Source organism: Malania oleifera, chromosome 4 (genome assembly GCF_029873635.1).
Source record: "Malania oleifera isolate guangnan ecotype guangnan chromosome 4, ASM2987363v1, whole genome shotgun sequence".
Taxonomy (NCBI): Eukaryota; Viridiplantae; Streptophyta; class Magnoliopsida; order Santalales; family Ximeniaceae; genus Malania; species Malania oleifera.
The window spans coordinates 33,927,023-33,949,405 of record NC_080420.1 but is presented as its reverse complement, the minus strand read 5'-3'; the positions used below and the strand labels follow the sequence as shown (position 1 = coordinate 33,949,405).

Sequence of the window (22,383 nt, the reverse complement as noted above, 5' to 3'; positions counted from 1 at the left end):
GTTTGTCTTGTGTGCATGGGATGGGCAAGCATAGTGACCACATTTTTTGTGTGCATGGGACATCATGTATATCTTAGTATAGGTTTTATGCTTTGAGTGTGTTTGTGTCTTAGTGTAAAATGGGAGTATGACTCCTCAGACATTTTGATGTTTCCTAGTGCTAGAGCTAAAATAGCATATAAAGCTCTTTGGGGGTGAGTGAGTGTTTATAAATCTTGTCAAACTCACGAACATTTGTTAATCGTGTTTAGCCTATGTGCCTCCTTTGCTAAACACATGTTGCTCATAAAGGTGTTTGTTACATTGCTTCATTGTTTACCGCTTGCTTGCCATTTACTTTCATGAATTGCTTACTGCTTACTGCTTTTGCTTACTTTAAATTCAACTGTTGTGAAGGTGTTTTTGTGGTAAATTGCAGTAATCTTTGGCCGATTCGTTAAACGGGAGTGCTTTAGCTAGTGCTGCACGACCCTTCACAAGGTGTAAAATGCTCGGCTCGTGACAATTGGTATCAGAGCTTGGTTACTTGCTATGTGAGTTTAGTTGCTTTTGTTGTGGGATTGTGTTAAGATTGACCGAGAGAACTGAACCGCTAGTGGCATAGGAGAATACAACCAACAATGTAGCCATGGAGATGGTTAAACTTGTTGAACATGTTGATTCTTTGGAAGGATTACAAAAACATCAACAAAGTTCTATGGTGGAAATGTCAAAGGACTTCCACCATGTTGTAGAAACTTTATATGCTTAGATGGCGGATCTAATTGCAAAGATGAACATGATGGTTCTTGCTATGGGAAACTCCAATGATACAAAGCATATGAGGAATGTGGGTGCTAGAACCTAGGACGTTTGGGGGTGTCTGTGATGCTAAGGAATTGGAGAATTTCTTATTTGATATGGAACAATACTTTTGGATGACGAGGACCGACTTAGAATAGGTGAAAGTGATCACTGCAACTATATACTTGGTTGGTGACACTAAATTGTGGTGGCATACCAAGTATGATGAAATTAAGAATGGACACTGCAGTTGATTGTTGTGCAGACTTGAAGAGAGAGCTCAGGACCCAATTCTCTCCTATGAATGTTGAGTGCAATGCTCAACGTAAATTGAGAGACCTTAAGCACAATGGGTCAATCAAGGAGTTTGTGAAATAGTTTTTTGTTTTGATGTTTGATATTTGGGACATGTCGAAGAAAGACAAGTTGTTCTATTTTCTTGAGGGGTTGAAATTGTGGGCAAGGACAAAATTTCATCGATAGAGTTCAAGGCTTGTATATGCACATGCTACCGTAGAATGCTTGATTGACTATGCTGGAGAGAGTTCCACAACTTCCAAAGAGAGTGGTGGGGGTGGAAATAATGAAGTCTTTCAAGAAGGGGCAAACCCAAAAGTGGGGGAGTCGATACCGAGGCATCAAATTCAAAAGAAATTTCATTATATTGATCCTTCAACAACCAAATAAGAGTAAGATGACATGCTTCTTTTGTTGTGGCCCTTATAGTGTTGTCGAGTGCCTTTACAAGTCATCACTTAATGCTTTACAAGCTTGCGGAGCAGGCACTGCAAAATGATGAGAATGAGAAGGAAACACTAAAGATGGGTGCAATGCGGTTAGTAAACACATTGGAGAGGCATATGAAAGAGACAAAAATTACCTAAGCTAAAGGGTTAACGTTTGTGGATCTACAGATCAATGGGAAGGGCTCACGTACTATGGTTGATAGTGGGCCTACCCATAATTTTTTCTCACAAGCAGAAATGTAGGGACTCAATTTTTTCTTAAAGTAGGATTCATGACGCATGAAAGCTTTTAACTTCATAGCTCAGCCTTCTCTAGGAGTTGCCAAGCAAGTGATTGTGAAGGTTGGATAGTGGGTAACACATAAGAATTTCACAGTTGTGCTGTTGGATGATTTCCAAGTGATCCTTTGGAATGAAATTTCTAAGGGAGACTAAGGCGGTACTGATGTTCATGGTTTTAAATAATGGCCACGACCGTTGCATAACCCCGTTACGTGACGATTTTTTGGGTTATCGATGTCGTTACACGCCGCGAAATCAGTGGGAAAAAAAATCACGACTATAGCGGCTGTTACGGACCGTGACCATTACGTAAAGGCCGCTATGACCATTACATAACCGCTACAGGACTGTTACACCAAAAAAATTATTTTATTTTTTACTTTTTCGTCTCACTTTTTCCCTTTCTTTCATAAATCATTCTCAATATACCATGTGGCAAGAGGGGGAAAAGATTATAATGAGGATGACAATAATGCAAAATTTACTATTTCTTTAAATACTTACAAGAGATGCATTAATTAACAATTTGAAAATACTAACGTGTTAGGAAAATATTTTATTTTGATAATATTAGTAATGTGATATTTATGTTCTATATTTTCAGCTTCAACCTTCCTTATTTTTTAGCTATTTTATATTTGTATTATTCGTATGTCTTATGTGTCTAATAGATTAATGGAGAGTATAATATATTTTATTTTATTATTTAATTTAGAACACATAAAAATTTATCATAGATAAGAACAATGAGAAGTATAAATATGCACGCACGTAATTTTTCTATCAATGGTGATTTAAAACAAATGTAAACTTGTTGCCCTTACTAAATAACTTAGTTACTCAAACTAAAGGATCCAAAATACACTAAAACTCTTTCTAAGAAGGGCTAAAAGCTTAGAACATGCAAGTACGCTAATATGCACACGGTTGTATAGCTTCAAAAAAATTCACGGCCGTTACACTAACTTCTTGTTATGTAACATCCGCTACTCCCGCTTCTCATTACACCCATTACCGTTACGTTACGCTACCCACTACCGTGATTTAAAACCATGCTGATGTTGTTTGCCTGATCTCGTTGCTTAATGGGAGACCACCCATGCATGTTGCAACCCGTTGTGAAGAAAGGAGACAATGCGAAGTTTCTTTTTTCCATTTAGCTCAAGAAAGGATTGAGGAAGGTGAACCGATATATCTTGCCACGTGGTGGTAGATGAAGATGTAGGCCAAGAGCTGGTGCCTACTACCATCCAAGTTGTGTTGGATGAGTACAAAGTTGTGATGTCAAGTAAGTTATCTTACAACTTGCCAACACAATAAGTTAGGGAGCATAAGATCAAGTTGTTACTATGAGTGAAGCCATATGCTAAAGGGCCAATATAGGATGACGCCTCTAGAGTTAGTAGAGTTAAGGAAACAAGTTGATGAGCTGTTGGAAGCGGCTATATATGTCCTTCCAAGGCACCATTCGGAACATCGGTGTTGTTTCAGAGGAAACATGGTGAGAACATGCGGATGTGTGTGGACCACTGTGTGCTTAACAAGGTGATTGTATGCAACAAGCACCCTATTCCACTATTTGGTGGTTTGTTTGATTGGTTAAATCTGCAAAGTACTTCATCAAACTTGACTTGAGGTCAACCTACTATTAGGTGAGGAAAGCAGATGGGGATGTACTGAAGACAACCTATGTGATATGGTATATGGCATATGAGTTCTTGGCGATGATATTCAGGTTGAAGAATGCGCCAACGACATTCTTCACCTTGATGAACTATGTATTTCCTGAATATCTCGACAAGTTTGTCATGGTATACTTGGATGACTTTGTTGTCTACAGTTCCACTTGGAAAGAACATAAAAAGCATCCATGGAAGGTGTTTGACAGGTTGAAGGAGAATAGTTTGTATGTGAATAAAGAGAAGTGTTCATACGCTCAACGGAGCATCAAATTCCTTGGTAATGTGATTGAGCAAGGTCATATCTGGATGGATATGGAATAGGCAAGTGGTATTCAAGATTAGAAAATCCCAACAATAGTGAAGGAGCTGGGTTCTTTTCTTGGACTTGTTACAGAAAGTTTGTGGTGGGGTATTAGAGGAGAATTGCTCCTTTGACAGAACTGCTCAAGAAGGGTCATGGGTGGAACTAGATAAAGAAGTGCTAGGGAGCCTTTGACAACTTGAAGGATGCCATGATGCAATATCTAGCACTTGTTCTTTTGGACATCATGAAATATTTTCAATGTATATAGGTGCATCATATTATGCCCTTAGGGAGTCTTGTTACAGGAGGGACATTCTGTTGTGTACTAGATCCGTAAGCTTAGTAATGTCGAATGGAGTAACTCAAGAGAAAGCGATGCTATTGGTGATACATTTTTTTTAGGTGGCGACATTACCTAGTTGGGTCAAAGTTTGTGGTGAAAATAGATAACTTGATTGTTATTCACTTCTTTACTCAACCATGTTATCACCCAAGCAAGCTTGTTGGAAAAAATTCTTTGCCAACAGGGTGGGTTAGATGAATGAAGTCGCATATGCATTGAGTAGGAAGGCCGAGCTTGCAGCCTTATAGATGGTGACATAGTTGATGGTAAGTAAGGTTACCATAATGATGCAGGAATGCATTGAGGAGAACCTTGCTGAAGATCTAGTTGCCCATAATCTCATAAAGTCGATGGAGAGGACAAAGTGCACCATTTTTGGTTAGAAGATGGATCGCTGATGATACAAGGTATTCGGCTCTTTGTGCCTGAGTTGGAGATTTGAGGAAAACACTATTAAGAAAGTGTTATGACACCAAGTGGGCAGGTCATCTATGATGGCATCGCTCTTTGACATTGATGAAGTTGAGGTATTATTGGCCACAAATGCGTGATTATGTGGTCAAGTATACCCAAACCTATCTCACTTGCTAGCAAGACAAGGTGGAGGGCAGGAAGATTGCAGGGATGCTAGAGCCCCTTAAGTATTGTCCAAACCGTGGGAAAGTGTCTCCCTTGACTTCATCACCAACCTTCCAAAAGTGGAGTTGCAGGGTCTATACTTGTGGTTATAGACAGGTTTTCAAAGTAAGGTACTTTCATACCTGCACTCGAGTACTGTTTGGCAGAGGAGACATCACAATTATTTTTCAGACATATTGTGAAGTATTGGGGTGTTCCTCAAGATATTTATCAGTGATCGAGACTCAAGATTCAGTGGCTACTTCTTGATAGAACTTTTCAGAATTCTTGATTTATAGTTTGACATCTTTTTGAGTTACCACCTGCAAACAAATGGATAGTCAGGGAGGTTCAATAGACTACTAGAGGAGTGCTTGTCTCATTTCATCACCACCAATCACAAGAATTGGGTGCAATTACTCAATGTGGCTTAGTTCTATTTCAATGTCCAAAAGAGCTCAACAACCAACAATAATGAAGAAGTGGGTAGATGAGGGGAGAAGATTATTGCACTTCAACATGGGTGACTTGGTGCTTATTAAGCTCCATCCTGAATAGTTCAGGTCACTACTTACTACGGGGTTGAGATAGGACACTACTTTGTAAATATGAAAGACTAATCCCCATCTTGGCTAAAGTTAGGGAGACCTCTTATAAGGTTGAGCTTTGGTTTGGATGAAAGTATAGCCTGTGTTTCATGTTAGCTGCATCAAGCCATTCAACACTGACACTGAAGATCTAAGAAAAAGTTAGTCAACCAAAGCATCAATGAAGACACAACTTGATAGAAGAGAAGTTGAAAATATCCTTGCAGATAAAGAGTTCACGTGATCAAGGAAGAAGCAGCATGAGTTCTTAGTGAAGTGGAAAGCCTTGGAGACAAAGGAATCATTTGGATTTCAGCGGAAGACATGCAACCGTTCATAGATCAAGTTGAAGTGCACCTAGCGTCAAAGTGTATGAGGACATCGACTGGATAAGTGGGGGAGAACGTCAGGAGCCAAGTTTTTTTAGGGCATTATGCTTGGCTGTGACCGCTTGTCTTGTGTGCATGGGATAGGTTACTATCATGTAAATACTAGTATAGATTTTACGCTTTGAGTGTGTTTGTCTTAGTGTAAAATGGGAGTATGACTCCTTGAACATCTTTCTATTTCCAGTGCCAGATCTTAAATAGCATATAAAGCTCTTTAGGGGAGGGTGAGTGTTCATCAATCTCGTAAAGCTCACTAGCTTTTGTTAACCGTGTTTAGCTTACTTGCCTCCTCTACTAAACAAACATTGTTCACCTAGATGTTTGTTAATGAATTACATTGCTTCAATGTTTGCTGCTTGCTTGCCATTTACTTTATGAATTGTTTACTGCTTTTGCTTACTTTATTGGACTGCTGTGAATGTGTTTCTGTGGTAAATCACAATTATCTTTGGCTGACTAGTTAAACAAGAGTGCTTTAGCTAGTGCCACATTACCTTTTACTGGGTGTGAAACACTTGGCTCATGACACTAGGATAGGTTAGCTAAGCAAATAGCCAAAGTAAATAAATAAGAACGAATAAAACAAAAATGACTGAGCTGTCATTGGTTTTTTTGTTATGTTGCTCTTTTCATTAAGGGTATTTTGGTAAAGGATTACCATATCCTTTATGGAACATGGGACTGGATTTATTGCAGCTAGTCCAGTCCTAGATTATTCACTCTAGTTTAGTCTTGTAAACCTTAGCCACCAAAACACTCTCAGTGTGAAGTATTGATTTACCAAATGCCACCTAATTGCCTGTTTAGACAATTTTTAATTAAAATTTATAATCTGTATTGCAAAATTATTTTTTGGCTAGTTTCTGACTGCTTGGCTGGTGTATTCTCGGAGTTGGAAATTATTTTTGAGCCTAGAATAACTTCAAGAGGAAATTATTGATGCTTCCTCCAAAGCTGAATTTAGATCAATGATCACTTCCTAGCTAAATTGTTTTATGGAGTTTGTGGACTAAATAGTTTTACATTATGGAACACATTTGCTCGGAATTTATGAGAACAAGCCTTAAGATGATTGGTGGCTTCTTTCACGTGTATAAATGTTTGGTTATTAGTCTGGGATTATGAAGCATTGGCTTTGACAGGATGCACGTGGAGTATCGTTACCTCATTCTCATCATTGTCCTGGTTTGTGTCATTATTTTTGTGGAGCTGTTTTTGGTTTGTCTGTTTCTCTTATTTCTCCTTGTTTTAATGGAGTTACGAGACAATAATAAATCTATGAAAATTTATGAGCCAAACTCCTCTAAGATTATTTATTTTTATTGTTCTAGTCTCATGGATTGTTTTACCCAAGAGCTCAAGGATGGATGTGGGAATTATTTTTGATTTTTAAATGCATTGTTAATTTTTTCCCAATTACTTTGAGTCCTTTTTGAACATAACCTGGAGAACATTAATATTTTTCATTCAGATTTCAGATTTTAAGAGATCTTATTCCCCATAGTGACCAAAAGAGAGATACAGCATCATTCCTCTTAGAGGTTCGCGATTTAATGTGGGAATAAATTATGATGTATCTGCTTCGTACATTGAGAAGTTTTGTGCTTTAAATTTGTTTGCTGAATACCAAATTATTAAATGATCTTATGCAGGTGATCGAGTATGTACAATTTTTACAGGAAAAGGTACAAAAGTTTGAAGGGTCATACCAAGGGTGGAGTGCAGAACCTACAAAGTTGATGCCATGGGTAAGCTTCAAAACCTGGCCCTATACGCTGTCCATGTGGAAAGTTCTCCTGCATGCTCACCCATTTATGTATGCATCTGGATGCATATCCATGCAACTTGTAGCTTTTGTGTTGATTTTATGTTGAGCCATGGAATTTTAAAAGTTCCAGTGGGCTTTGGTTGGATAAAGTTTTGGGAGCATCATACCATAAGAATCATTTATATGAAAGTACGAATGTTTAACCTCAGATTTTTTTAGTTTATGAATTACACTGAAATTATGAAATAGTTGTTATATATGTTCTTTGAAACTTTATTTTGTCTGAAACAAATATCTACTACATTTGTGGCTCAATCACTGCCAATTTGTCTATTGTAATTTGAAGCCAAAATTGTAAATAATCATTGGCCATAAATGAAATACAGAATGCACCAGGCTTCCACGCTGTTGGGGGTCTGGGGAGGCTAAAAGAATGCAGTCTAACCTCCATGCTTGGAGAGACTGTTTCTGTGATTTGAACCTATGACTTCAGGTTTGGATGTAACACCTTTTCCATTTATCTCCTTTATGGCAAATCATCATTAACCATAAAGGAGCTAAAATGAGAAAATCTAAAGTAAAGATTTTGTAAATCATGTTTATGCTAGTTGTTGGAATATTCTCCCTATATGTTGGTGCAATACATCATAAGATTGTAATTCTGTGGAATTAAAACATTTTGATGTTAAGAAAAATTCTTTTTGAAGAAAAGATGATTGTGGTCAAAGTTGAGCATAAGTTGAATTACTTCCTTAATTGTAACCTCTAATATTATGGATTATGACCTACACTTCTGATCGAAGTCCCTCACTTCATGCTTCTTGTTCCTGATTTGCTGATATGTAGTTATTTTGCATTTCCTCAGGTTTATAAGTTGCATCAATTTTTGTTTCTTCCTTTAAAAATGGAGTTTGCTCTTCTAAATAATTGTGGGATATCCTATAGTATGCTAACATCTCCTGCTTGAGACAGAGAAACAGTCACTGGCGCGTTCAAAGTCTTGTTGGCCACCCTCAAGCCATGAAGAATGGTTCTGGTCCAGGGTCTACAGTTTCTGGGAAGTTTGATGAGAATAACATGAATATTACCCCATCAATGCTTGCAAATGCGCAGAATCCCTTAGACTTCGATCCTAGTAGGGATGCTGCTGCCAAAGTGATGGACCAGCAACCTGAGATAGCTAACAAGGCAATAGCCATAACCATGCCTTTGCAGGCTAATATGCCTGCTGTTCAGGGTGACAGCATGCTTGTGAATCCTATGCAAAGGCCAGTTTCTGATGCACAATCAGCAGAGTGCCACATCAACAGCAATACACTGAATCAACAGGAGGAGCTGATGATCGAAGGAGGCACAATTAATATCTCAAGTGCTTACTCTCAAGGGTGAGAGCTTAAAGAAAAGGATTTTTTGGTTTGTCTATATTCATTGAAAACCTATTAAGATTCTACAGTTTTAGATATATTTGCATTCCATATTCAATCTTCGGATACCAACCAAAGTCCATTTTAACCCTTGTTCCCTTTTAAATTACTTTACTGTTGCCTTGTTATTGATTGCTGTTGTTTCAGTTGTGAGGCATGGTAATGCACCATAACACATTGTTCTGCAGTTGGGGTATTTTGATATGTTTATGCATGTTTTCATGTATATGTATAACCCCTCGAAATTGATTGTCTTGTTTTAGTTTAAATGAACAGTTTTTACTTTAGCTACAATAAAAGCATGTTCTAGTTATTTGGTTTATCAATTAGAAATGTATGCGTGAGAGAGTGAGAGAGAGAGGAAGAGAGAGAAGGGGTAGGGGGAGCCTGAGTAGGGTGTCTCCTTGCCAAGGATAATCCATTTTTTAACTATTTGGATTATCGATTAAAAATGTGAATGCTGCAGTCAGCTTGCAGAATTAACCATCCATGCATGATTTAAGTCTTCTAAAATGGCATACTCATTTTTTTTTTTTTTTTTCATTATAAACATTTAAGCGAATTTGTTACTTCTATTTTAAACACTTAGGAATCAACTTCTCTATTTTTTCATAAAGGGCAGACAATTTTTATAGATTGTCGAATCAGCACCTTCTCAAAAGCTTCTTTTCATTAGCCACAGATGGCCAAACTAAGCCCAAGTTCGATTAGGAATTTGATGTTCTAAACTCCAAGATTTATGCTCATTTAAGTGTTATTGATCCAAATGGGAAACAGAAGGACCTTGTGGAACCTGATGTTCCTTTTAGGAGCCCACTGAATATCCATCTTACGCATAATAATCTACTGACTCTGTTGCAAGACTCTAGTAAGTTGAATTATAGAATCAGGGTCACTTTGCCACACTAGAGGGAGATGCAGACATGTTATTTAATTGGTTCAATCAAATTGAAAATATATTTACCTAGAGTTGTACTATTGGGAGAAAAGTTTGGTACGGCAATTTATTTCCAAGGCCTAGCATCTACTCGAGGCATAGAGTTCATCAAAACCAACTTTAGAGGCAGGTTTGAATTATTAAGTGGAATTATACAAGGCATATGATGGAAGAAAAATTCAAGTGGGAGATTAACTTCTTAAGGTTGTGTACATTGGCTCTACGTGATATAGATGTTGGCGAGCACACGCTTGAGTTTCACAAATTGGTTGCTCAATGTCCCTTTGAGGAAGATGAACAGCAATGTTTCATTCTGTAGATTGGGGGACTTCCATATGGATTGCACTTTGAGCTGTAGTACTACAATTTTAAGTTGGTTGATCAAGTTGCTGCATTTGCTCGAACAACTGAGAAAAAAAGCAAATAGTAGAAGGATACTTGAAAAAGAATATCAGTTTCACTTAAGTAACTCTTGCCCCACGAAATATTGTGGCTCAAAATAGGTTGAAATGCTTTCCAATTCACTGCTATAATTATGGGCAAAAGGGACACTCTTATCTTAGTTTCCCTAGAAAGATTCATGTCACTGTAGTGGAAACTGCAGAAGACGAGACTAGAGATTAGATTATGAATAAACTTTGAGTATTCAAAGGATGAAGATGAGCTAGCATGCATGTTCCCTTTAACTTGATGTTGAGTTCTTCTCTCAACTAGGAGAGATTGTTGTAGTGGGCGTAAAGAATTAATTTTGTTGTCGTTTTTTTTATTTATGGTATTTTTATTGGGATTATATCTATTGACGCCAAAAGTTGTATTGCAATCTCTAGGCCACTCATCCTTGACCATCATCCTTGACAATCACTTGCAACCAAGGGAAACAAAGAGCTCAAAGGCTTACTTTGACATTCAAGTCAGCATCGAGTTGAGTATAGGTAATGTATCACAGTATTTTTTGTGTGTATTGGAGAGTTGTGGAGTGCCCTAGAGAGTCCCCCCCTTACCTTCTCTTGGTGTGTCTTATAGGCTCAATGGCTTAAAGACCCCATGAATAGGGGTATATGTCTCATGGGAGGTTATGCGTTATAATGAAGGGTTGTATAAATTATATCCCTTAATATGCCTCTTCAATTTTAGGGAAAACGATCTCCTTGGGCAAATGATCTTTAAGCCATTGTGGAGAATATGGTATTTTTCACCCACATTAGATTCAATAGGATGGCACATTAGGTGCGTTTCTCACAACCATGGTGATTTTTGCAATTGGTCTAGAACATGTAAATATATAGGAGAAGACTAAGCTAAGGGACCACCTTACAAAGCCCTAAAGAGCTGCCCTACGGGGCCATGACAACCAAGCTCTAGGGAGCCATATTATAGGGCCATAGCCCTATGGACCTGGAAGACCAAGTTCTAAAGGGCTGCCCTATTCATCACGAGCTGAATATTTCATACCTTATGAAGGGCCATGCCGCATTAGCTAAAACTCTCTTGCTTAACTAGTTAGCCAAATTTTATTGTAGTTTACCACAAGAATGTATTTATAGCAGTTGAATGTATAGTAAGTGGAAGCAGTAAGCAATTCATAAAAGCAATGACAAGCAAACTTTAAACATTAAAGCAACATAATTCATTAACACCTCCATAAGCAATGTGTGTATAGCGACGAAGGCAAGTAGGCTAAACACGATTAACAAATGCCAGTGAGTTTTACAATATTGTTGGATATTCACGTTCTCTTAAAGAGCTTTATATGTTATTTTAGCTATGGCACTAGGAAACATCAAATTGACCGAGCAGTCATACTCCCCTTTTACACTAAGTCTTACCCCTGAAAGCATAAACCTATACTAGTATTTACATGATGGAACCATCCCATGAACGGTTGCATTTCTTTTGCCGAAATCCAAATGATTTCTTTGTCTCTAGGGCCTTTCCACTTCACTAAGAACTCGTGCTTCTTCCTTGAAGATGTGAACTCTCTGCCCACAAGGATGACTTCAGCTTCTCTCCTAAGGGGTTGCGCTGCCTGTCTTTAGTGGTGCTTTGGTTGATTGACTTTTGCTTGGATCTTTAGTGTTAGCGTTGAATGGCATGAGGCAGTTGGCTTGAAACATGGGATGCACGTTCATCCAAGACAAAATACCAACCTTTTAAAAGGCCTTCCCAACATTAGCCAAGATGGGGACTAGTCTTTCATATTTGCGAAGTAGTCTTCTAACTTGACCCCGTAGTGATCTGATATGTTCAAGGTAGAGCTTAACAAGCACCAAGTCATCCATGTTGAAGTGCAATGGTCTTCTCCCTTCTGCCCACTTCTTCATCTACTAGGAAGCTTTCCCCAAGTAGGCTCAGGCAATATATGAATTTTGTCTCCATTTTTTGGTGAAGATGTATGCTTTTGGACTCTTTCCTACATACTTATACTCCATTATGTGAGGTAGCAGCAGTTGTTGACTTGCAACAAGTTCAAAAGACTTTTATTTGTTGTTGAGCTCTTTTGGACATGAAACAAAACTAGTTCACATTGAGTAGTTGCATCCAATTCTTCTAATTGACAATGACAAAATGGTGCAAGTACTCTTCTAGTAGCCTGTTAAATCTATTTGTCGGTTTATCTATTTGTGGGTTGCAACTTGAAGAGACGTCAAGTTGTGAACCGAGGATTCTGAAAAGTTCTGTCGAGAAGTTACCATTGAATCTTGTGTCTCGATCGCTAATAATATCTTGGGGAACACCCTAATACTTCACAATATGCTTAAAGAACAATTGAGTTGTTTCCTTTATCGAATAGTACTTTAGTGTGGGTCTGAAAGTACTATACTTCAAAAACCCGTCTATAACCACAAGTATAGATCTTGCATCTCCCACTTAGGGTAGACTGGTGATGAAGTCCCGTGAGACACTCTCCCACTGTCTGGTTTGTATTGGCGTGGGCTCCAACAGCATTGCAATCTTCTTCCTCTCTACCCTGTCTTATTGGTAGGTGAGACAAGTTCGGGTATACTTGACCACATCATCACACATTTGTGATCTGTAATACCTTTGCTTCAGTAATGCCAAAATGCGATGCAACCTTGAATGCCCTGCCCACATGGTATCATGACATTCTCTCAGCATTGTCCTCAAATCTCCAATTCAAGCCACAAAGAGTTGGTTACCATATGTCATTAGCAATTTGTCTTCTAACTGGAATTGACGTGCTTATGCCCTCTTCCCTCAATTTCATGAGGTTTTGAGCAACTGAATCTTTGGCAAGATTCTCTTTAATGCACTCCCACATTGTTGTGGCAACCATATTGTCAAGTGAGTTACCATCTGTAAGTTTGCAAGCTCGGCCTCCTACTTAATACGTTTGCAGCTTGGTTCATTTGCCCTGCCTTGTGCTCAAATAAGAAATCAAACTCTATCAGGAATTCTTACCAACGGGCCTGCCTAGGCAATAATTGTGGTTGTGTGAAGAGGTGGCCAACAACTGAGTTATTTGTTTTCACCATAAAGTTCTACCCAAGTAGGTATGCTGCCACATACGAAGAAAATGTATCATAACTAACATCTCTTTCTCTTGTGCTGCGTACTTGTGTTTTGCTTCACTAAGCTTACGACTCTCGTACGCAACCAGATGCCTCTCCTTTAACAAGACTCACCCGAGGGCATATTCTCATGCATCTGTTTGTACCTTGAAGGGTTTCATGATGTCTAGAAGAGTAAGCGCTAGATCTTTTATCATGACATCCTTCAAGTTGTCAAAAGCTCCCTAACACTTCTCTATCTAGTTCTGCCCATGGCCCTTCTTCAACAGTTCTATCAAAGAACTCATTCTCTTCGAATAACCATCCACAAATTTTCGATAGTAATTGGAAAGTCCAACAAAGGAATAAAACTCTTTTATGGTCGTTGGTATTTTCCAGTCTTGAATAGTTCTTACTTTCTCCATATTTATTCAGATAAGACCTTGCTCAATCATATAACCAAAGAATTTGATGCTCTGTTAAGTGGAAGAGCACTTCTCTTTCTTCATATAAAGGTTGTTCTCCTTCTACTTGTTGAGGTACTTTTTATATTCCTTCAGAGTGGAACTATATACAACAATGGCATCTAGGTATGCCACCGCAAACTTGTTGAGGTACTTACAAAATATCTGGTTCATCAAGGTACAAAACGTTGCTGGTGCGTTTGATAACCTAAATGGCATCAGCAAGAAATCATATGCCCTTTATTGTGTCACACAGGTCGTCTTCGGTATATCCCCATTTGCGATCTTCACTTGATAGTAGCCTAACCGCTAGTCAAGTTTGGTTAAATAATTTGCCTAACTTAGCTAACCAAACAAATTAGCTATCAATGGAATGGGATACTTCTTGTGCACAATCACCCTGTTGAGCGTGTGGTGGTCAACAAACATCCACATGCTTCCATCATGTTTCCTTTGAAACAACACCGGTACTCTGAATGGTGCCTTGGAAGGACGTAATAGCCTGATTCCAATAGTTCGTCAAGCTGTTTCCTTTACTCTGTTAACTTTGGAAGTGCCATCCGATATAGCCCTCTAGCAAGTGGCTTCACTCTTGGTAACAAGTTGATCTCATGCTTTACATGCCGTCATGGAGGCAAATTGTTATTAATGTATATTTTTAACATATTACTATCATATTAAATTATGATATAACTAATATTACTAATTAAATTCAAAATTTTAATTTATTTAATATTAGTTTAAATTAATAAATAATTCTTGTTTAATTCAAAATTGATAATACATAGTAAAATAATATATATAGTTATTTTTAAACATATTTTGAATAAAAGTGTTAATATTTTTATAATAAGAAGTTTAAATGATAATTATATTAATTTTCTAATTAAAATTTAAATATTTTCTATTAACTAAAATAACATAATATTATTTGTTATTTAACAATAGTATTGTTCTTAATGTATATTTATACCATATGATTATCACATTGATTTATGTTTAAAATAGTATTAATAACTAAATTAAAAATTTTAGTTTATATAATGGTAATTTAAATTTATAGGTGGTCCTTTTTATTCATTCCATAATTTCATTATTTTCATTAATAATTAATAGGTTATAATGCATAATAAAATAATAAATGGTTATTTTTTAATTAACAATTTAATTAATAATTATGTTAACTATTATTTTTAATTAATATTTAAATATTTTTATTAAGTAAAAATAATATAATTATTTTTTGATTAACAATAATCTTGTTTTTAATTTATATTTATAACATATGATATCATATTTATTTATGTTAAAATAATATTGTTAATGAAATTAATATTTTTAATTTTTAATAATAAATTTAATTAAAAGATGGTTCTTCTTCTTCATTCCAAAATTGAATTATGTTTCATTAATAACTAATATATTATATAATACATTATAAAATAGTATATGATTATCTTCTAATGTCTTTTTTAAAATTATAAAATAGTCATTAAATTTTCTTATATTTACAAAATTGACCCCGCCTATGAACAGTGCCATTTATAAGTGGCCAAAAAGTTATCTTAGATTCCTTCTTAAAATTCACTTACATGGCTCTCAAAAAAATAGTTTTGGAGAAGCACTTTTTGCAACAAGTGTTGGTTGTAGTACAAACCGAACACCACCTGTTTTTTTTTTTTTTTGTATAATTACTTATTTTAAGTGATAAGTGTTATAAGTACTTATTTTTAAGTGCTCCCAAATGCGGGCTAACCGCATTGCACGCATCCTTGGGGTTTTCTCCTCATCTTGCGGTGCTCCCTCCACAATGGAAGCCTACAAGGCATTGAGTGATGACTTGTGAGGTCACTTGGCAACACTATGAGGACCTTGACATAAGAAGCATGTCATCTTACCCTTACAATTGGATTTTTTGAATGATCGTGATGACAAAGCTTCTTTAGAAGTTAATGCCTTGGTGTTGGCTCCCCCACTTTTGGATTTACCCTTCTTGAAAGACTTTTTGTTGTTTCCTCCCACTCTACTCTCTTTGGATGTTGTGGAACTTTCTCTAGTGTATTCAATCAAGCATTCCACTATAGCATGTGCGGTAGGCAAGTCTTGAACTCTTTGTCAATGAAAGTTTTGTCCTTGCCCGCAGCTTCAAGCCCTCAAGAAAGTAGAACGACTTGCCTTTGACATGTCATGTATATCAATATCAAAGCAGAACATTGTTTCACATACTCCCTATTTGAACCTTTGTGTTTAAGGTCTCTTAATTTAGATCAAGCATTGTATTGAACATTTTCAGAAAGGAATTGGGCCTTGAGCTGTCTCTTCAAGTTTGCCTAACAATCAATTACACAATGTTCATTCTCAATTTCATTGTACTTGGTACACCATCACAACTACCACATCACGTGAAAGTATTGCTCCATGTCAAATAAGGAGTCTTCCAACTACTTAGCATCATAGGCACCTCTAAACGTTATGGATTCTAGCACATTGGAGTTTCCGATAGCAAGAACCATTATGTTGATTCTGGCAGTCAGCTCCACCATTTGGGCTGTAAAGCTTCTACTGTATGGTGGAGGTCTTTTAACATCACCACCATGGAACTCTGTTGATGTTTTTGTGATCCCTCCAAATCATCAACACTTTCAGCAAGTTTGACCATCTCCATGGCCACTTTGGCTGTATTGGCCTGCGCCTGTAATGCTTCAATGCTCTCGATATTGGTTGACGTGGTCTCTTACCAATGCTTAACACAATCTCACAGCAAAGGCAACCGAATTCACGTAGCAAGTAACCAAGCTCTAATACAACTGTCCCAGGTTGAATATTTCACACTTTGTGAAGGGCAGTGCAACATTAGCTAGAGCACTCTTGCTTAACCGTTCAACCAAAAATCACCGAGGTTTACCACAATAACACATTCACAATAGTTGAATGTAAAGTAAGCGGAAGCAGTAAGCAATTCATGAAAGCAATGGCAAGCAAGCTTTAAACATTAAAGCAACGTAATCCATTAACAACGCCTCCATAAGCAATGTGTGTTTAGCGAGGAAGGCAAGTAGGCTAAACATGGTTAACAAATGCTAGTGAGTTTTACAAGATTGATGGACACTAATGTTCCCTTAAAGAGCTTTATATGTTGTTTTAGCTCTGACACTAGGAAACATCAAACTGTTTGAGGTGTCATACTCCCTTTTTACACAAAGTCTGACTCTTAAAAGCATAAGTGTATACTAGTATTTACATGATGGTACCATCCCATGTAGACAAGACAAGCTGTCAAGGCAAGCATGATGCCTTGAATAAGCTTGGCTTCTGACACTATTGGACGTGAAGACCAAGGCCAAAAAGACTGGAAAAAAGAAGAAAAAAAAAAAAGAAAAAAAGAAAGAAAGAAGAAACTTGAGAAACACCTCGACTCTAAGGCCCTAGGAGGCCCAACAAATGATAGAGAGAGAGAGAGAGAGAGGGCCTCTAGGGTATAGTTTATAGAACCCATGATTATGACACGTAACATAGTTTATATAACCCTTCATTATGGACCAGATCATTGCCTTCCCTAAATGCGAGAGAGAAGTTATTTTACAAAGGTGGATCATTGCCTTCCCTAGAATTAAATAGGAATATTAAGGAGTATAGTATATTTTATATAACCCCTCATTATGACATATAACCCCCTATTGATAAGGTAGGGGGCCTTTAACCCTTTGGGGAAGCCTATAGAAGACACACACCAAGGGCACTCCGAAACTCTCTAATACACTCTAACAAATACTATGATTACATTACCTATGCTCAATATCAACTTAGGTTAGAAAATGCCTCTAGGGTATAGTTTATATAACCCTTGATTATGACATATGAACCCCTCCCACCCCCATTAATGGGGTAGGGGGCCTTTAACTCCTTGGACATTATTGACTTAGGTTGGAGAATGCCTATGGGGCATTGTTTTATAGAACCCCCCTATTGATGGGGCGGGGCCTTTAACCCCTTGGTGAAGCCTATAAAAGACACACACCGACGGTACTCCAAAACTTTATAATACACTCTCAAAAATACTATGATTACCTTACCTATACTCAATCCCAATATTGACTTAGGTCTGAGAAGGCCCCCTAGGGTCTCCCGAGCTCTTTTTTTCTCTTGGTTGTAGGTGATCATCAAGGGTTTGTGGACGTGAAGATTGGTGTAAATTTTTTTTTAAAAATCTAAGGATATATATATATATTTTTTATAAAATTAGTATTAGTATTTAAGCCATTTGGGGCATGTTCGTTTGTGGAAAACATTTTTCATTTTACATTTGCAATTTTTCAAAAAATTACAAAAATGCCACCTTGTTTTCTAGTTTTGCAACATTTATATTAAAAAAGTTAGAGAACATCTTTTTATTATGTTTTGGATTACCTATGTAGATGTTAGAAAATTAGAAAATAATATGACTTCTGTAATTATGTGGGAAACTAAAAAAGGAAAATGAAAATAGTTTTCCACTTCCTAGGAATTTCAATTCTTCTTATATTCATCATTGTAGGAATTGGGTTCAATTGTTCAAGCTTTCCTTTCTGATCAATGGAGTCTTGATGTATACGAAGGAGTGCGGTTCAACTCATCAAGCCCTTAGATTTGTAACAACACTTCTCTTATTTTTCAGCATTTTTAGCCTATGGAAGGCCTCTTATATGCTAGTTTTGTTCAGATTTGAACTACAATATTTTTGTATGGAATAACATTTTAAAAGGTACAATTGAGGGTTACCTTGAGGTTTAGCTCAAAACAGGTATAAAATGCTTAGAGGCATAGTATAAAGATATCAAACCCTCAAAAAGCAAACAGATAATGCAGTAAGGCTTACACATACCTTTTTTACCTTCTTGGTTGAGGCTTAATCATTTTGAGTTTTGCATCTTAAGTTAAATTTGATTCTAAAAACTAGGCTAGCAGAATTCATCATATGTGTCTAAGAGAAATCCCCTAATTTGAGTGAGTCTCTAAAACTCTTGAACATGAACCCTTCCAAAACAATTGAAAGTTGCATTCTGGAACATGAAACACAATTTGAACTTTGTATATTGTAGTTATCTGTTGGCATGATTTACTTGAATGTTTTTAAGTTCGTATACTTACACTGACTAAAAGTAGTTTACAAATTATTTGTCCAATTTTATATTAAATTTTCTTAAATATTATATATATATATGTAATATTTATTTGTTTATTTACAAAAATGAAATTTTTGAAAAGCTTACAAGTTACAACTCACCTTGTTATGATTAAAATGTTGCTAATTACCCCTTTGTGTTAAACATTGGTATTGGAGAGAGAGAAGAGGAAGGGGAGCTGGTGTGTATGGTTTCTCCTTGCTGAGGAGACTTAAACCTATATTTTTGTGCCCATCCTATTCCAAAGAACATGGTTTATTTGTGGGTTGACAATTGATATTTTATTTTTTGAATTAAAATATTGTTACTTTTAAAAGAAACAAGACATTTTTTTTTTTTTTTTTTACGATTCTACCTATAACTAGCTGAACATTATTAGTTTTTACGCACACAATCTGGTTTTGTAATCTTATTAGAAGGCACATTGCAGACAAAATTGAGTCATAGAATCAGTTTTTGAGGCGTGGATATCAATCTTTGCATGGTCAATTATAGCTGTTATTGTACCATTTGATGTCTTACATTATTGTTAATTTTGTGCATGCTATTACAATGACACAGCATTTGAAAATTAACCGCTGCAGTATTAGAAATTATAGTGACAGTTATATTAGCACATTCAACCAACAAAGTCAATACAGGTGTAAATTAACTCATCAAAGGATGCTAAAAAGATGACAAAGCATAGTGACTGTTTACATTAGAGTGTATATGCTTTGTCATCTTTGTGACATTCTAAAGAGTTAATTTACATCTGAATTGACTTTGTTAGTAGAATGTGCTTCCCTGTGGGTCCTTTTTAGTTAGATTTTATTCTTTTATCTTATATTACCCAAAAGTAAATAAAAGAAAAAGAACTTAAAGCTGTTTGAAAATTGACTATAATAATCCTCTGTGAGCTCAATTGATTGTTACTATTTTTGAAGTCATAACTGCTTTCAATGAAATGATGACAGAATATGTAGTTTGCGTTTTTGTCAGCTGTTTAACATGCAAGAGCAGTCTCTGTTTGAGCAATTTTCATGGTACAGTTCTTGTTTTCCAAATTTTGTTTCTAAAATATGACAGGTAATTGCTGTATTTAATTCAGTCATAATTTTTTGAAGTGTTTTTTAGTTGAAATGGGTGAATGGATAGGGTTTTTTGTAGGGCAATGTTGGCTTAGGTTACTTATGCATCCAATTAACAAAACTGTCATTGAAGTGGATATTTTTGGTTCCTTTCTGTTTTTGTTGTGTATGGTGTGCCAGTGCCTACATCTGTTTCTTTTGGTTTTTTGGGTAGTTAGATTTTGCTGTTGGTGGTGCTAAATGCATTGGAAGTCTGCTTCCCTTGACAGTAGGTTTAATAGTTTTACTGCCCTCTTCATTTTTAATTTCATAATTGGTTCCTTCTATTGTTAAAGTGTTGGTGGTGCTAAATATGTTGGAAGTCTGGTGCCCTTGACAGTAGGTTTAACAGTTTTACTCTCCTGTTCATTTTTAATTTTCATAATTTGTTCCTTATATTGTTAAGGTTACTTGAAATGCTTAATTACTCTCCTGCCACATTTATGACATGGGTGAGATGACCGATAAGATCTAGACACTGGTTTTGAAAATTATTTAGTTTTCTCTGATATATTGAGATCCTTTCAAATGCATTCTTGCCCAAGGACGGTCTTATTTACATCTACTGGCATATATTTACAGCATTTTCATTGATTGAATTTTCTAAAGTTATAAGATGCTAAAGAAGGGTTGTTTGGTGCTGAACAGGTTATTGAGTAATCTGACACAAGCACTGCAGAGTGCAGGTGTGGATCTGACACAGGCCACCATTTCAGTGCAGATTGACCTTGGGAAGCGGGCAGATAGGATACTGACCTGTGGGACATCCATTGCTAGGGTAAGAAGCACTTCTCTTACTTCCATTACATTAGAGTACTCCTTCATGGGATAAAGGATTATTTGTACATTTTTCGTTGTGAGGACAAATTCATTAATGAACAAGCTCAGTTAATTGAGCTTGGGTGGCTGGTTAAGTAGGCATGTCATATTCTGGAGTTGGCCAATGAACAGCTGATATTCCTATACATAACCTATGTGGATCAAATTATGTCTTTTATTGCACGCCAGGATCATGGAAATCCCCCTTCTAGCAGTCGAGCAATGATGCATCTTAGGGATGCTAGCAGCGGTGAGGACTCTGATCAAGCTCAAAAAAGGCTGAAGACATAATGCTAGTATGGCATTTCTGAAAGTCTGTTTTCTGTTAGATTTCTTTCTTTCTTCTGTTTTCTGTTAGATTTCTTTATTTCTTTCTTTCTTTCTTTTTTTTTTAGGTCTGGCCCATCAATTTTCTGTTCCCTGCTCTCTACTTCTGTTGATTGTGCCATCTCTTGGTTATTGTACATGCCATACTTCTTGTTTTACTCGTTTTTCAGCCATTGTTGCAGGTTCATGTTACAAGATGTTTCCTTTCTCTTTATGCAGTTGCTCATTTGTACTTCTTCACTATGGCTGCTGCCTTGCCTGTCTTTACGCTACTAAAATATAATAAAATAACTACAGTTCTCAGTAAAGAATGCCGAGTTTATATCTTCACTCATATGAACATTTTGAAACTAATCATTGTTGCCTTGTTCATTCACTATGTATTGTTTTTGTCTTTGTTACGCAGTTCTTCCCGTACTATTCGCTGATGCCATTGATTTTGCTTAGTTTGTTAAAAGACAATAAAGAATTATTCCAATATTGTCTTTGTTATGTAGCTCTATGCGCATCTGATGATGCCATTGATTTTGCTTATTTTGTTAAAGGACAATTAAGAAAAAATATTGCTCAATAGATGCTTGAGTTTGTGATTGGTACATGCTTTCTTAGAAGTGGTTAAAATTGAGTCTTTCTTAAAGGTGATCCAAGCACACTTCTTTGGCCTTTTTTAGCCCAATAGTTGATTGTAAGTTCCATGTTATTTATCTGACGACTCATTGCCCGATCGAAGGCTCATGTTGCCTCTGGTTTCTCCATCAAATAAGCATATCTCAAGTCCGCAAAATAGAAATGAGAACATGTTGATGAGATACTTTTGGCACCTTCGGATGTTCCTATTCAATGCTGCAAAGATGTGAAAATGTAACCCTCAAGGCATGTAAAAACATAACCCTCAAAGATTAGAAGAAAGTTTATCATAGATGTTGGTTTATTCATATTAAAATAGTTCACTAACACGTGCAAAGATAAAAGAGACGTGCAAGAAAACACGTTAAATTAACATACATAAAACGTAGTTACAGGCAAACATGCATCAAAAGTGCAACACTGCATATATACAATCACACATGAATTTTCTCATTTTTTATTTATATTTATTTTATTTTTTAAAATCTCAAGACTCCTTGCAA

General features: G+C 36.5%; 1 protein-coding gene across 3 annotated transcripts in view; it reads left to right on the top strand.

Annotated features, from left to right (window-relative positions):
* Positions 1–21,561, top strand: part of LOC131153244 (transcription factor BIM2) — a 29,738-nt gene extending 8,177 nt beyond the window's left edge. Inside the window, exons 4-9 of one of the 3 annotated variants that reach the window (XM_058105415.1) lie at positions 7,206–7,275; positions 7,387–7,482; positions 8,475–8,887; positions 20,756–20,885; positions 21,116–21,222; positions 21,322–21,561. In XM_058105415.1, the coding sequence (XP_057961398.1) occupies positions 7,206–7,275; positions 7,387–7,482; positions 8,475–8,887; positions 20,756–20,885; positions 21,116–21,217 (811 nt within the window). In that variant the 3' untranslated portion in view covers positions 21,218–21,222; positions 21,322–21,561. Of the gene's footprint in view, positions 1–7,205; positions 7,276–7,386; positions 7,483–8,474; positions 8,888–20,755; positions 20,886–21,115 lie in introns of all 3 variants that reach the window. The other 2 variants (XM_058105416.1, XM_058105417.1) reach the window with 2 other exon arrangements.
* Positions 21,562–22,383: the final 822 nt, after the last annotated feature.